This window comes from Tauraco erythrolophus, chromosome 25, assembly GCF_009769465.1.
Source record: "Tauraco erythrolophus isolate bTauEry1 chromosome 25, bTauEry1.pri, whole genome shotgun sequence".
NCBI lineage: Eukaryota > Metazoa > Chordata > Aves > Musophagiformes > Musophagidae > Tauraco > Tauraco erythrolophus.
This window is the reverse complement of record NC_141489.1, coordinates 7949178-7963321: the sequence shown is the minus strand read 5'-3', so window position 1 is coordinate 7963321 and position 14144 is coordinate 7949178. Positions and strand designations below refer to the sequence as shown.

At 42.0% G+C, this 14144-nt stretch overlaps 2 protein-coding genes across 2 annotated transcripts; both read left to right on the top strand.

Moving 5' to 3' along the window:
- LOC104370458 (olfactory receptor 6Y1) lies at positions 1-8292 on the top strand. The gene is made up of 3 exons (XM_086626355.1): positions 1-914; positions 2881-2950; positions 8278-8292. Exons 1-3 carry the CDS (start codon positions 1-3, stop codon positions 8290-8292), a joined length of 999 nt encoding a protein of 332 aa, XP_086482481.1.
- Positions 8293-9523: 1231 nt separating this feature from the next.
- Positions 9524-10434, top strand: LOC104381685 (olfactory receptor OR9H1-like; the record flags this gene model as incomplete). Its single annotated transcript, XM_086626354.1, is given in 2 exon segments — positions 9524-9557; positions 9560-10434. Coding segments are annotated over 2 exon segments (909 nt in total), but the record flags the coding sequence as incomplete, so codon positions are not given.
- Positions 10435-14144: the final 3710 nt, after the last annotated feature.

Sequence of the window (14144 nt, the reverse complement as noted above, 5' to 3'; positions counted from 1 at the left end):
ATGGGTAGAAGGAATGAAACCAGTGACATGTATTTCAGTCTCCTGGGTTTTCCCACCACTGCTGAACTGCAGCTGCTCCTCTTCTCTGGCTTACTTCTGGCTTATTTCTTCACTGTGTTGGAAAATTTCCTTATGATTTTCATCATCCGAACTAACCACATTCTTCAAAAACCCATGTATTTTTTCCTAGGAAATCTGTCTTTCTTAGAAATCTGGTATGTTTCTGTCATTGAGCCAAAGATGCTCATAGATTTCCTCTCTCAAGACAAACATATCTCATTCCAGGGGTGCATGACACAGTTGTATTTCTTTGTAACTTTTGTTTGTACTGAGTATGTTCTGCTAGCTGTTATGGCCTATGACCGTTTCTTGGCCATATGCAAACCTCTCCGATACTCACTTATCATGAATCATCAGTTCTGTGCTCAGCTGACAGCTGGCTGTTGGATGTGTGGTTTGATCACTTCTTCCATTAAGCTGAGCTTTATAGCCCAACTCTCATTCTGTGATGTAGACAAAATAAACCACTATTTCTGTGATATTTCACCCCTACTGAATATCTCCTGCAGTGATTCCTCTTTGGCTGAGCTAGTGGACTTCATCTTGGCTCTGATGGTCATCGTGTTGCCTCTGTGTACTGTGGTCACTTCCTATATTTGCATCATATTCACTGTGTTGAAGATTCCTTCTTCTCAGGGGAGGCAAAGGGCCTTTTCCACCTGCAGCTCTCACTTGACTGTAGTGATACTGTTCTACTCCACCACTCTTTTCACTTATGCCCACCCTAAGGTCATGTACACTTATAGTGCTGACAAGTTGGTATCGGTCTTATACATGGTAGTTGTGCCAGTTCTGAATCCTCTCATATATTGTCTTAGAAACAAAGAAGTCAGGTTTGCCTTGAGGAGGACATTTACTTGCACAAGACACACCTGAGAAATAATTGAAGATTTCTGGAGAAGGGGCGTTGCTCATGAAGACCAATTGGCAGATCTAATGAACTGCAATCAGGAGGACCAGACTGCAATCCACATCAAAGTGAAACTCTCCTATTCATGCACCTGGTAAACATACTTATTGAACTAGACCTTGATAAATCTGAGTTTGATCTATGTATATATTACTGGTTTGAGTTGGAAGGGTTTTTTAGCTTGTTTGTTTTACCCTTTGATTCTGTGCTACCTACCTTTCTTTAAAGTCTTCAGCTGAATGACTGCTCCAGTTTTGAAGAGAAGATTTGGCAATGCTAGAAACTGAACACCAAATTTTGTTTGCCCTAGATAGATTACCAGGTCCAGAAAAAAAACTGGATAAGACTGTAACAGACTTGCAAAATGCAGATATCAACATCTGATTTATTTACTCTGAGATACTGTTATTGTCCCTGGAAAGAAATAGGCTGTGGAAAAGGATGAGTAGTCTTAACTTTCTTAGATACCTGATTTAGGGTAAAATGAAGAAGGCAACTTTTCTAATATAGCAATAGAGTAACTCATGCTGTAGTAAAGCTACAGTGTCACTTGAACTCAGTCTCCTGTTCACACCAGTGCTCTGGTACCCTGAATAACTTTATTGCACCTAGGGCACACCAAATAACTCACTCCAAGAAGAAATTCAGATACAACTGACATGATAGATCACCTCAATGGTTCCTTCAGGCTGAATGAGACTTGGACCCAGCAGTATTCCAGCAGGAGTAATGACCTTAAACTGTGACTCTCAGACTAAAGTCCAAGTCTTCCTATTGAATATAAAAGAGTTTAGAGACATAGCCAATGCGTTTGAGTTAAATACTGATTATTTGTGAGAAAATCTGATTGTGAGTTAGAAGTCTCTGTAGGTAAAAGGTGCCTCTAAAAATCTACTCCATGCTCAGAATATCACAGTGATTGAAAAGGTTTATACTCTGTAACAAACAAAAACCAGATAAAACCCGTCAGCTGAGTGTATATCTATATTATCATGTTAAATGTGGGTTGGCGTTTACAACTGAGATCATAGTTTCTGATATTCTATGCTCTGTACTAGCTGACTGCCTTTTCAGATTTTGCAGTTAATGAAACATCTGGCTTTCCAGAGAGGAAACCTTAAGACACTTGCTGGAAGAACTTGTTCTGGGCCTACTGTTGCCATTGATACAACTGATCCAAACAAGACTTTTTGAGGACTACAGCAGAAAATCTGCTATGACAAAACAGATAGTTGATACAGTATGAATATACAATACAGTATGAACCATAGCATGGGAAAGGAGCCAAAAAAAAAAAAATCCAGCAGTTTTTAATTTTTGCAGTTGAGATCAAGAGCCACAGAGATAGTTAGATATATAAACACAGATTCCTCCAAAAATACCTAAAAATTAGATGTCTAAGTCTAAAGTCTAATTAGACACCCAAGCAAACTACCCTAGGCTCCTTCACTATTCATGGGCATGAATTATCACACCCAGAGGATATTTATTCTATTTATCTTTAACATATGCCCTCCCCTTCCTACTTCTTTCCTCCAGCTTTTGTTGATGAGCATGAAGTCATATGGTATGGAATATCCCTTTGGTCAGTTGAAGTCAACTGTCCCAGCTGTGTCCTCTCCCAGCTTCTTGCCCACCCCCAGCCTACTTGCTGGTAGTGAGAAGCAGAAAAGGCCTTGATGCTGTGTAAGCACTGCACAGCAGTAACTAAAACATCCCTGTGTTATCAACACTGTTTTCATCACAAATCCAAAACACAGCCCTAGAGAGGCTACTATGAATCATAGAATCATAGAATCATAGAATCGTCTGGTTGGAAGAGACCTTCAAGATCATCGAGTCCAACCATTCACCCTGCACTGTCAGGGTCCCTAAACCATGTTGCTCAACACCAAATCTACACGGTTTTGAAACACCTCCAGGGATGGGGACTCCACCACCTCCCTGGGCAGCCTGTTCCAATACTTCACAACCCTCTCTGTAAAGAAATTCTTCCTGATATCCAACCTAAATTTCCCCAGGCGCAACTTGAGGCCATTCCCTCTTGTCCTGTCATTCATAACGTAGGAGAAGAGACCGACCCCCATCTCCCTAGAACTTCCTTTCAGGTAATTGTAGAGAGCGATAAGGTCCCCCCTTGAGCCTCCTCTTCTCCAGACTGACCAGTCCCAGCTCCCTCAGCCATTCCTCATAGGACAAGAAATATAACTCTATCCTAGTGTGGGAAAATAACGGAAGATTGGCAAGGAGGATTGCAAACCAGCTTAAGTGACTTGCAGCTGGAGTATCAAAAAACTCGTATATCATACTAATTGTTGTTTAGCCTTGTATGCTTAACAAGTAGAACATCTGTGTTTACATAACATAGTCCTAGAGGCACCTAAGATAGACTTAGAGGCACCTTATGAAACATGCTTGACATTCCCACCCTGCTGTGGGAAAAAATCAAAGCACAGTGGTAAACTACACCTGGTCAAGTCCCTGATACACAGGTGAAAACAGCAGGTTCCGCGATCCTCTAGTATGGATGGAGCTCCGCAGTGCCTGCGTCACTGCTTGTGTGCCTCTGCCTGGGTGCTGCTTCGGGGATCCCTCTGTTGGCAAGGTAACAAAAATAAATTTACTCTTTGCATTTCATCCACAGTTTTGTGTTTGTTCCTGTGTCCTGCCTGTGCTGGCTCACAGATCCCGCCAAAATCAGTATAGTGTCAAGCCCACTTTCATTCTTATTACAGTATATTACAGCATTTATACACCAATGATCATCTAAACTAATTCTTCGTTTACTGCAGTTTTTCATATATAAAGTGAAAACCATAGTATTTCAGTACTTCTTAGTGAGCTTTCCATTGAAATACTAAATTTTGCAAGATGTGTAGCTCCTCTGATACAGTGATTTGGCTACACGTGTTAACTGGTTTTAAAGCATTGATCTGAGAGTGATTGCTTTGAAATTATGTCAAGAAAATCCTTCAAATGTACTGTGAAGAAAATTATCATACAATTATTATGGTATTTTATATTCACTAATAATGATGTAGTTAGATCATCTGAAACAATCAATTACCTATTCAATAAGAGTCCCTAAGTGCTCTTAGGGAAAGAGAGAACACAGGCAAATATTATAAAAACACAAACCTTCTGAGCATGTAAGTTCTCTCTTGCATCTAAAAGCTTATTTCTGGAAGCTTTCCTAATGAATAATTTTGTAAATTCAAGATTAGGTGCCTTTAGAGCATTGTAAATAAATCGTGTCCCACAAGTAATGGAAATAAGACTAGAAGTCCAGTCTTATCTCTTTAGAACCTTATAATCTCTTTTAATCTTATCCTCTGCCTCTGGGAGCTGGTGAGAACGAATGCAAAAGTAAAATAGTCTGGTTGTAGAAGGTATTGATCTACCATGAGTCACAAAATTTGGAAAACTTTTATATCAAGAAGAGAAACAACTGTTTCACACAGACTTATTTAAAACCACCCTCCACAACAAAGATAATTTAATATAGAATCATAGAATGGTTTGGGTTGGAAGGGACCTCAAAGATCATCTAGTTTCAACCCCCCTGCCATGGGCAGGGAAATCATAGAATGGTTAGGGCTGGAAGGGACCTTCAAAGGTCATCTAGTCCAACCACCCTGCAAGGAACAGGGATATCTCCAACTAGATCAGGTTGCTCAGGGCCTCATCCAACCTGGCCTTGAATGTCTCCAGGGATGGAGCATCAACCACCTCTCTGGGCAACCTGTTCCAGTGTTCTACCAGTCTCATGGTAAAAAATTTTTTCCTAATATCCAATCTGAATCTACCTCCCTCTATTTTAAAACCATTACTCCTTGTCCTATCACAACAGGCCCTCCTGAACTACACTACACCAGGTTGCCCAAAGCCTCATCCAACCTGGCCTTGAACACTGCCAGGGATGGGGCAGCCACAACTTCTCTGGGCAACTTGTTCCAGTACCTCACCACCCTCAATGTAAAAAATTTCTTTCTTATATCTAACCTAAATCTGCCCTCTTTCAGTTTAAATCCGTTGCCCCTTGTTCTATCACTACATGCCCTTGTAAAAAGTCCCTCTCTAGCTTTCCTGCAGGCCCCCTTTAACTACTGGAAGGCTGCTATTACATCACCGCGGAGCCTTCTCTTCTCCAGGCTGAACAGCCCCAACTCTCAGCCTGTCTTCATAGCAGAGGTGCTCCAGCCCTCTGATCATCTTTGTGGCCCTCCTCTGGACCCGCTCCAGCAGCTCCATGTCCTTTTTGTGCTGGGGACTCCAGAGCTGAATGCAGTATTCCAGGTGGGGTCTCACAAGAGCAGAGTAAAGGGGCAGAATCCCCTCCCTCGACCTGCTGGCCACGCTCGTTTTGATGCAGCCCAGGACACGGTTGGCTTTCTGGGCTGCCAGTGCACATTGCCGGCTCATGTTGAGCTTCTCATCCACCAGCACTCCCAAGTCCTTTTCCTCAGGGCTTGCTCTCAACCCATTCTCTACCCAGCCTGTACTTGTGCTTGGGATTGCCCCGACCCACGTGCAGGACCTTGCACTTGGCCTTGTTGAAGGTCTACTGTGATGCTCCTACGCTGGGAAGAATGCAAGTTTGCTTGTTGAAAAATGCCAGCATGTCCTAGGGTGTCTGAGATATCCACATAGGAGTTGTGAGATGCTTTTTTCTTCCTGGAGCGGTTGCTGGAATCCAGGCCAGTATTCCCTTAGAGGCTGGACCCTCAGTATTAGCCATCTGAATGACACCTCTAAGTTTTAGGAGGTGAGTACTGTTTCCCTGCCAGTCAGAGAAGAGAGCACATTTAGTGAAAACTTGGTTTTGTTTAGGGAAGGGAAGCACATTGGTTGGAAAGAAGGCAATGGAATCTGTTCTATTTTGGTGTTCTGGAAGGAAATAGATTCTAATGGCTAACAGGGTTTTAATTAGCACCACAATGTTCTGCTTATTTGAAAGAAATCTAAAAGGGGCAGGAAGAGTTCTGTGTAAGAAACAGTGAAAAAACTAGAGATAAAAGACACATGGAAGCAGCATTACACTATCTGTCTTCTTTGGGTTTTCTTCTTGGTTTCTCTTCTCTGGCAGGAAAAGACGAATTGCACAAGGGAAAAATATCTCATTTGAGATTCAGATGTCTGCTATGAAGATCTAAGACTCTAAAAGCTGAGTCCCTAATGTTTTTATGCACACCTATTAAAGTATATATGAACAACATGCTAAGGAGAACGCCCTCACAACCAGCGAGATGAAAGGCCAGTGATTTATTGATTTGCAAGAGAATACTGAAAAATCATTGTTTTCAGCAATGTATTCAAGAAATCCAAATTCAAAAAACACACCTGTCTTTAATCACGATATTACAAGGTGTATGTATTGTGATTTGTGAAGTCTGAGCTGTGCTTTGATAAGATTAGTGATAGAACTGGATTAAAAATAGTTACATCTTTATTTTGATTCCATAGCACTTAGAGTGAATGGGGCCTATGAATACAGTTAGTTCTTCTGGAAAGTAAGTCTATTAACAAGAAGCCAGTATTTAATGGGTTTACATTAGTCATCCTAGACTTTCTGTTTGATCAACAAAGAGACAGACAATTCCAGAGACTTCTTCAGATCTCAGGTGAATCAAAAATCTTCCTAAAGTGCCTGTCTCATTGGTTATAAAAGCATCTCCGGCAGCTTCATTCTTAGCTTAGGTTTCTGTTAGTCTGGTAATAAATGCTTTTTACTTAAAGTAGTAATTATTATTTCAACAAAATGATTTTGAATAGGATACAGGATACCTTTCCATTGAAAACATGTTTTATTATTAAGAAATTATTTAATAAGTTTGTATCTGTGTCATGGTTTGATGTGGAGGGGGGGGTGGTTCTGGTGGCAGGAGAGGGATTTTGCTCCCTGCGACCTCCCCGGTTTTGGATCCGGGTTAGGCTTAGTTCTGGCCACCAGATCAGACTGCCATCCCCCTCGGGGTTGAGCCAATAGGGCGCCTCTGCGAATTGCCCTATTTAAGTCAGGACAAGGGAACCGGAAAAGGTGCTTTGCCCAGGATCGAGCAGAGAAGGGAGGAGGGCACTGCCCCCGCTCCCTGGCTCCCGGCCGGGCGGCTGCCTGCGTCGGGCCGGCGCCGCCCACGGAGAATGGCGGCGGCGGAGCCAGCTGGGGAACTCGGGGGCACCCCACTCCCAGGGTGCCCACTGGGCTGAGTTCACCTGGAGAGGACTGAGATCTGAGAGAAACAGCTGCATCGACAGCAGGTCAGTGAGGATGGAGCGGGAGGAGGTGTGCCGGAGCCGAGTTTCCCCTGCGGCTGATGGTGAGATAGCAGGCGGCCCCCTGCAACCAGGACGGCCTCGGTGGAGCAGCGACCCACTCGCAGCCCGTGGGGAGAAGATGCCTGAGCCCGAGGATGGTCGTGTTGGGGGCACGGCAAGGCAGAAAGGCATCTGGAGTCTTCGTGACGACCCACGCCGGAGCGAGTGGCTACAGCTCCCTAAGTACCCGAGACTGTGGTATAGCCCACACCGGAGCAATCTGTGGGGAAGGATTGTTTCCAGTGGGCTGGACTCACGTTGGAGAAATTTGTGGATTTTTTCCTCGTGGGTAGGGGATCCATTGGAGCAGGGGAAAAGGGTGTAAGGACTCCTTCTCCTTTAAGAAAGAAGCAGCAGTAACAGCACGGAATGAACTGACCTGCACTCCCCCAGTCCCTGCCCCCTGTGCTGCTGGGGGGAGGAGGTAGAGCCGGGAGGAAAAGGAAGGTGGGGGGGGGGAAGGTGTCGGTTTTAAGATCTGGTTTTGTTTCTTTCTGTCCTCTCAAGTAATCGGTTTTTATTTCCCTTTGTCCTTCTAAGTAATCATTAATAAACTGTTTTGCTTTGAGAAAAGCGCTGCCTGTTTTGCCCAGGACCATGGTTGGTGGGTGCTCCCTCTGTTCTTGCCTCAACCCTCAGTCCTTTTGGTTTTTTTTCTCTCCTCTCTACTTTATTGGAGAAGGAGAGACTGTGTGAGTTTTAGTTGCTGGATCAGCCTAAAACCACGACAATCTGCTACCTTTATATCATTGATGGTTACACATAAAACCAGAATAAAAATAAAGATTTAAAAATAAGGACAATTAGATCAGACAAGATTACACATCTGTCAAATGGTTGACTATACTGACATCCAATTTTGACATTTCCCTTTATATTGTTGTGGTTAAAGGTATCTCTTTTTTTCTCCTCATTTTCTTGCTAGTTTGATTCTTTTTCTAAATGAAGATAAATACCTGTAAGGGATTGGTTTTCCCTTAAATTTTAAACAGGTATGTCGGGACTAGAAGAATCACACTGTGGATGCATTTATTCCTCTTTTCTGACAACAGAGGAAGCTTTGACATAGAAGACGCTATAGACAATAGATTAGATTGGATGTTTAACCTTGACTGTTTAAACTTAAGTTCTCTGTACACAAAAATCCCAAGGCAAACTAGCCAAAATATTTGATGAGCAAGGTTATGCAAAGAGAAGTTCTCTCTGCAGTTACTTCATTTTCTAAGATACATGAACAAAAAAAAGAACAAAGTAGTAAATAGTCCTTCTGAGGGTACTCAGAGCTGAGAGTACATTTCAAGGATTATAAAAAGATGGCTGAAGTAATGTGTTAAAAAAAAATCAGTATTTTAAAAAGATTCAGTACATGAGTGTTATGATAATGTATCTAATGGAAACAACAACAGAGCAAACAAAGTACCAGTAACTGGATGGTGATTCGTATCACTCAGCTTTGAACATCCATGTACATCTTTATAACACAGAATATTTAGCTGTGACTGAGCTGGACTTCCTTGTAGGTCAATGGAGAAAACCAGAAAATCCTAGAATATGATTCATACCTTCTATGGTAAATATTCTAAAGTGGGAATGTTCATTTCTATCCACTGAATTTATAGGTAATCTAAATTATTAGTTCTAATATCGACATCAACAACGCACTGTATATATTCAATTCAATTGTTGCCTTTTTTCTTTTTTTTTTTTTATAATAGGCCTTTTTTACAATTATCCACACTTTTTTCATGCATTTCTTGGCTCATACATGTTTTTAACTGCTTTACATCAACTGAAGAAGCATATTCATTTGTTCTTTTGTTGAGGGCAGAGCAGTCTTTTGTGGACTGCAGCCTTAGGGTGAGATTTTTCTGCCCATTTACCTCTGAAATAGTTGAATAGATTAACTTTAGAATGAAATGCCTGTTTCTTGATTGATTGTGAAGTAGACCCTTAAAATAGTTTGAATGAGCTGCATGCAGAGTATTTCTTTACACTGAAGAGAATATAACAGGGTAATGGTTTCATGTGTAAATGAATGTATCAGCCAAATCTTCAGACATGATAGAGTAATCCATTTGCCATTGTTTTCCATCTGTCTCTCTACTTTTCATATTTCTTATGTTTCATATATATTATTGTTTATCTTATTCTTCTAATTGCTTCTCCAGGCAAAGTGTCTGAAGTCCACTGCATCCTAATTTCTAATTTGAACATAATCTGGAAGCAAACATGTAAAACCACACCAAGGTAACTGAGTTCATTTTGATTGGGTTCAAAGCTCATCTAGGATCACAGCTCCTTCTCTCTTCTCAACAATGTATGTTGTCACTGTGGTAGGAAATGTTTGCATAATCCTCATCATTAGAATGGACTCCAGGCTGCACACTCTCATGTACTTTTTCCTAGAGAATTTGTCTGTCTTGGACATCTGCTATTCCTCTGTCATCTATCTCAAAGCAGCACTGACATTCTCACTGGGCAGAAGAATCACTTCCTACAATGGCTGTGCATCTCAAATGTTCTTCTCTCTCTTTGGTACAACGGAAGCCTTCTTCCTTGCTGTGATGGCTTATGATCACTTCACTGCCATCTGCAATCCACTGCTGTACCAAATCACCATGAGTAAAAGACTTTGTGTTTTCATGGTGGTGGGCTCTTATCTGACAGGTTGCATCAACTGCACCATCCAGACAGGCTTTACCTTCAGTTTGTCCTTTGGTGGGCCCAAAGAAATAAACCACTTCTTCTGTGATGTTCCTGCAGTGATGCATGCCTCCTGTTCAGACACACTTGTCAATGAAATAGTAATGCTGGCTGTATGTGGATCAATTATTGTGGGCACTGTCTTGGCGTTTTTTATCTCCTATGGCTATATTATCATAACTATTGTCCAAATGCCTTCAGCTGAGAACAGGTGCAAGGCCTTCTCCACTTGCTCTTCTCAGATGCTGGCCATCAGCTTGTTCTTTGAGACTGTTTTCTTCATGTATGCTCAGCCTGACAAAAGCAACACCATCTCTATCCTCTATACTATTGTTATTCCCATGCTAGACCGTTTCATCTACACCCTCTGAAACAAGGAGGTAAAAGGGTCTCTGAAAAAAGCAGTTAACAAGGAAAGACTTTTTAAAATACCTTTAAATACCTAAGGATGAGAACAAACACAGTGTCCAATTTGCTAGACAGACGTTTAGAATTTAAACAAGGGACATTAAGGGACATCAAGGCTTGCTCTCAGGAGCCTTTTGTGATTATACATGGCCAGTGTCACAGATGAAAGCATGAAGTACAAAAGAAATCTAGGGCAACTAGATCAGATGAAGGTGTGGATTCATTTAACCAGATTTAGACACTTACAATCCATATGAGCTGTAATATAGAGTCCTTTTATAACCACTCAAAAGGCACAGGCATTTTAAAACATAATTAATCTGTGTATTAAACATCTAAAGAAGATAAGGGAAGAGTGGAAGGGAAAGAAAACTGTAAGGGGGAGCACAGAAACTGAACAATAATTTGGTTCACTTGTGTCCTGGTTTTAGCTGGGACAGAGTTGGCTCTTCTTCTTAGCAGCTAGAAGAGCTCCGTGTTTTGGTTTTACTCAGCGGCTCGCTCTGAGAAGAATGTTGATAGCAAGCTGATGTTTGTGGTTGGACGTGAGACTCCAAGGACTTTTCAGTGTGCCGGAGTGCAGAAGCACGGCGGGATAAGGGGGGAGCATGGTTGGGACAAGGGGGACACGATTCCCCTTGTGATTTGTGGTGGAACTGAAGATTGAGGCCAAACTGGCCAATTAGCATTCCATATCATGCAGCGTCATGCCCAGTATAACAGTGAGGGGCAGCCGGACAGAAGGGCTTTTGCGCTTTGGCTCTTTCGCTGCTTTTGCTCTTTCGCACTTGCTGCACTTTTGCTCTATTGTTTTTCTTTCTTTTTCTCTCTCTCCCAGCACTCCCACTCTCGGAGTGCTCTCTCTCTCTCTCTCTCTCTCTCTCTCTCTCTCTCTCTGCCCCTCTCTATTTCGGGGCCTCGCGTTCATCCGGGATTGCAGCTTCAGGACGAGACGGGCTTCGCATACGAGGGGGTGGTGAGCACCTACACTGTATTAAATCATCTGTATTAAATTGTTCTTATCTCAACCCACAGGTTTCCCGTTTCTCCTTTAATTCTCTCCCTCATTCCTGGGGCTGGGGCAAGGTGAGTCAACGACTTGGGGGGGGGGGGCGGGCAGTTTTGTTTGCTGGAGCGGCCTAACCCACAACAACTTGGCTTGTGTCTGAGATAGGTATTGACATGGAGTTAGCGGAGAGATTCACCATTCTGAGTGGTCTGCACTGTGAATATCCTCAGCTGAGACCCAAGTCTGGTTTTGTTATCTAAAATAAGAAATGACTACTCCTTGAGGGACATTCATTTGATTCTGCCATGGCTTCTACAACAGATCTGATAATTCATGCTCAGTAATGTACCTGCTCCTCTCCTGAGAAGAAGGTAGATCAATCTGGTGACAAGAACTTTCTGATAGACATCAGCTCTAAAGTTCCTATATCTCCATGTCCCCATCCTCCACCCCAGCACATCCATGGCTCTGTAGCACTCCTTTGATCCAACTTCTGGGGTAATTATTCAGCAGATTCTTGAGCTGCATTCAATCAGGAATTTGTGTTGTTAAAGGAACTTTCAGGAAGTTCACATTCACTCATTCTGGAATCTCAAATTAGTTATACTGTGACTCTTAATGTGCAATCTCCACTTCAAGGACATTTTAGGTTAGCTTTTACTGCAGTAAAAATATCATCTTGGGTCATTTGCCTGTGTTTAAAATCCATCTCTCTACATCTCTCTCTCACACACTCAGATCCAAACACAGTTCATCCCTTCTCTATCTAGATAGCTGTCTTTCTTTCTGTTGGTCTGTCTGTCTAAACTTAGAATCAAATAGAAAACTGCACTATGAGAGAATTTCACTCTTCTAGACATCCGCTTTAAGCTCATTGCCATTCCTTGCCTGGGCTCATAATTTTTTAACCTGTTCTTAGACACTTGCATTCATGGCAAGAGCAACTTTTCCCCAGGCTCTTGTTGTACCAGTTTTACTGTAATTTCCCCCCTATGATGATAATGTGAAGAATTTTGTTCTGTCCAAGGGGACAAAGGGAATTGTGATGCCCATTTTTAGCAGTAAAAAGCATCTTGCATTAGTAAAGGATCTAGAACACTGCTTCCTCCAGATATTTAATAAGGGAAAGTGAGTGTTTTCAAGTGGGCTTCTACAAATTATTTTTGCATCTCTCCAATGAAATCTCTCTCTTTAAATTGAAGTTAGAAGAGATTTCTGGAGATGATCCAGTCCAACCCCAACACATTCTGGAGGTGTTTGTTTCTTTTCTTAGGTGGTCAAGATAGATAAAATGGTTGGACATAGGCAATACCTTATTTGATGTGAAAGGAGGTGAATGGGAGCAAACAGTGAAATCCACTCAAAAAAGTCCAGTATGCTTTGATCAAAAGCGAAACAGATATTGCAATAGCCTCTTCTTGAGAGGAAGATGGACTACAGCTAAAGAATCCTTTTTTCTCTTTGGTTTTAAGGCCGTGTGGGGCCTTGCTGAGCCAAGATTTCTCTAGGCGAGCGCTTCTAGAAGCCCTCCTTTCCAAGAAATATAGATATATAGGGCTCAGTCTGAAGACAGATATCAAATCAGCTTCCCATATCTATTTTTGTTTCTGCACCCTAGCTCATGTTGGAACTAGAACATTTGTGCATGTCACCTTCAGCCTGTCACACTTTCACTTCTCTTCTCCAGATGTTCAAGAGTACACCTGCTCACTGTGGAGAACCACATTTCCCCAGACAAATTTGTACTTCTGGGACCACCCCTGCATGCAAGATCTCATTTTCTTGTTTATCTTGATAATCTATACTGCAGCTGTGGTGGGGAATACTGGACTGATCACAGTCATCATCATCCCATCACAACTTCACACTGCAACTACATACTTCTTTTTTGGTAATATTGCCTTCATAGATCTCTGTTGTGCCATCAGTTTTGCCCCCAGCGTCCTGGTCAGAGCACAGAGACATTTCCTATAATGGCTGTGCAACTCAGTTTTTCTTTGGAGAACTCTTTATTTCTACTGAATGCATTCTTCTTGTGACAATGTCTTACAACTGCTTCACCACAATCTGTAATCTTCTGCTCTACCAGAGTATCATGTCTCTGAGGATGGTACCTACTGGTTCTGGTTTCCTACCTTTGTGGCAGTTTAAACACTACAATATACACTAGTTTAACCTTCCAGCTGAACTTCTGTGGCTCCAATGAGCTTGATCACTACTTTTGTGAGGTCCTACCACTCCTAAAGTTCTCCTACAGTGAAACTTACGTCATAAAACCGTAGAATGGTTTGGGTTGGAAGGGATCTTAAAGATCATCTAGTTCCAAGCCCCCTGCCACAGATAAATAAGATTGTGTTGTTCTTCTTCTCTTTCTTTATTATGACTGTATGCTGTGTGAAACTGGTGTTCTTCTGCAAAATTATCTCCACCATCCTGAGGATCACTTCTCAGGCAGGCAGGAGAAAAGCCTTCTCTACCTGTGCTTCCCACTTTATGGCAGTAGCAATGTATTTTGGCACAAAATTCAAAATATATGCCATTCCTTCTGACTCCTCTTCACCAGACTAGATTGAATTAGTGTCCATGTCATACTGTCTTTTCATCTTCATGTTAAACTCCATCATCTCTAGCCTGAGGAATAAAGATATGAAGGATTTTCTGAAGAAAACACTAGAAAGGAAATTATTCTAAGGAATTAACTCTATTAAGTCACATGCTTTCCAAGAAAGCATTTTCAGA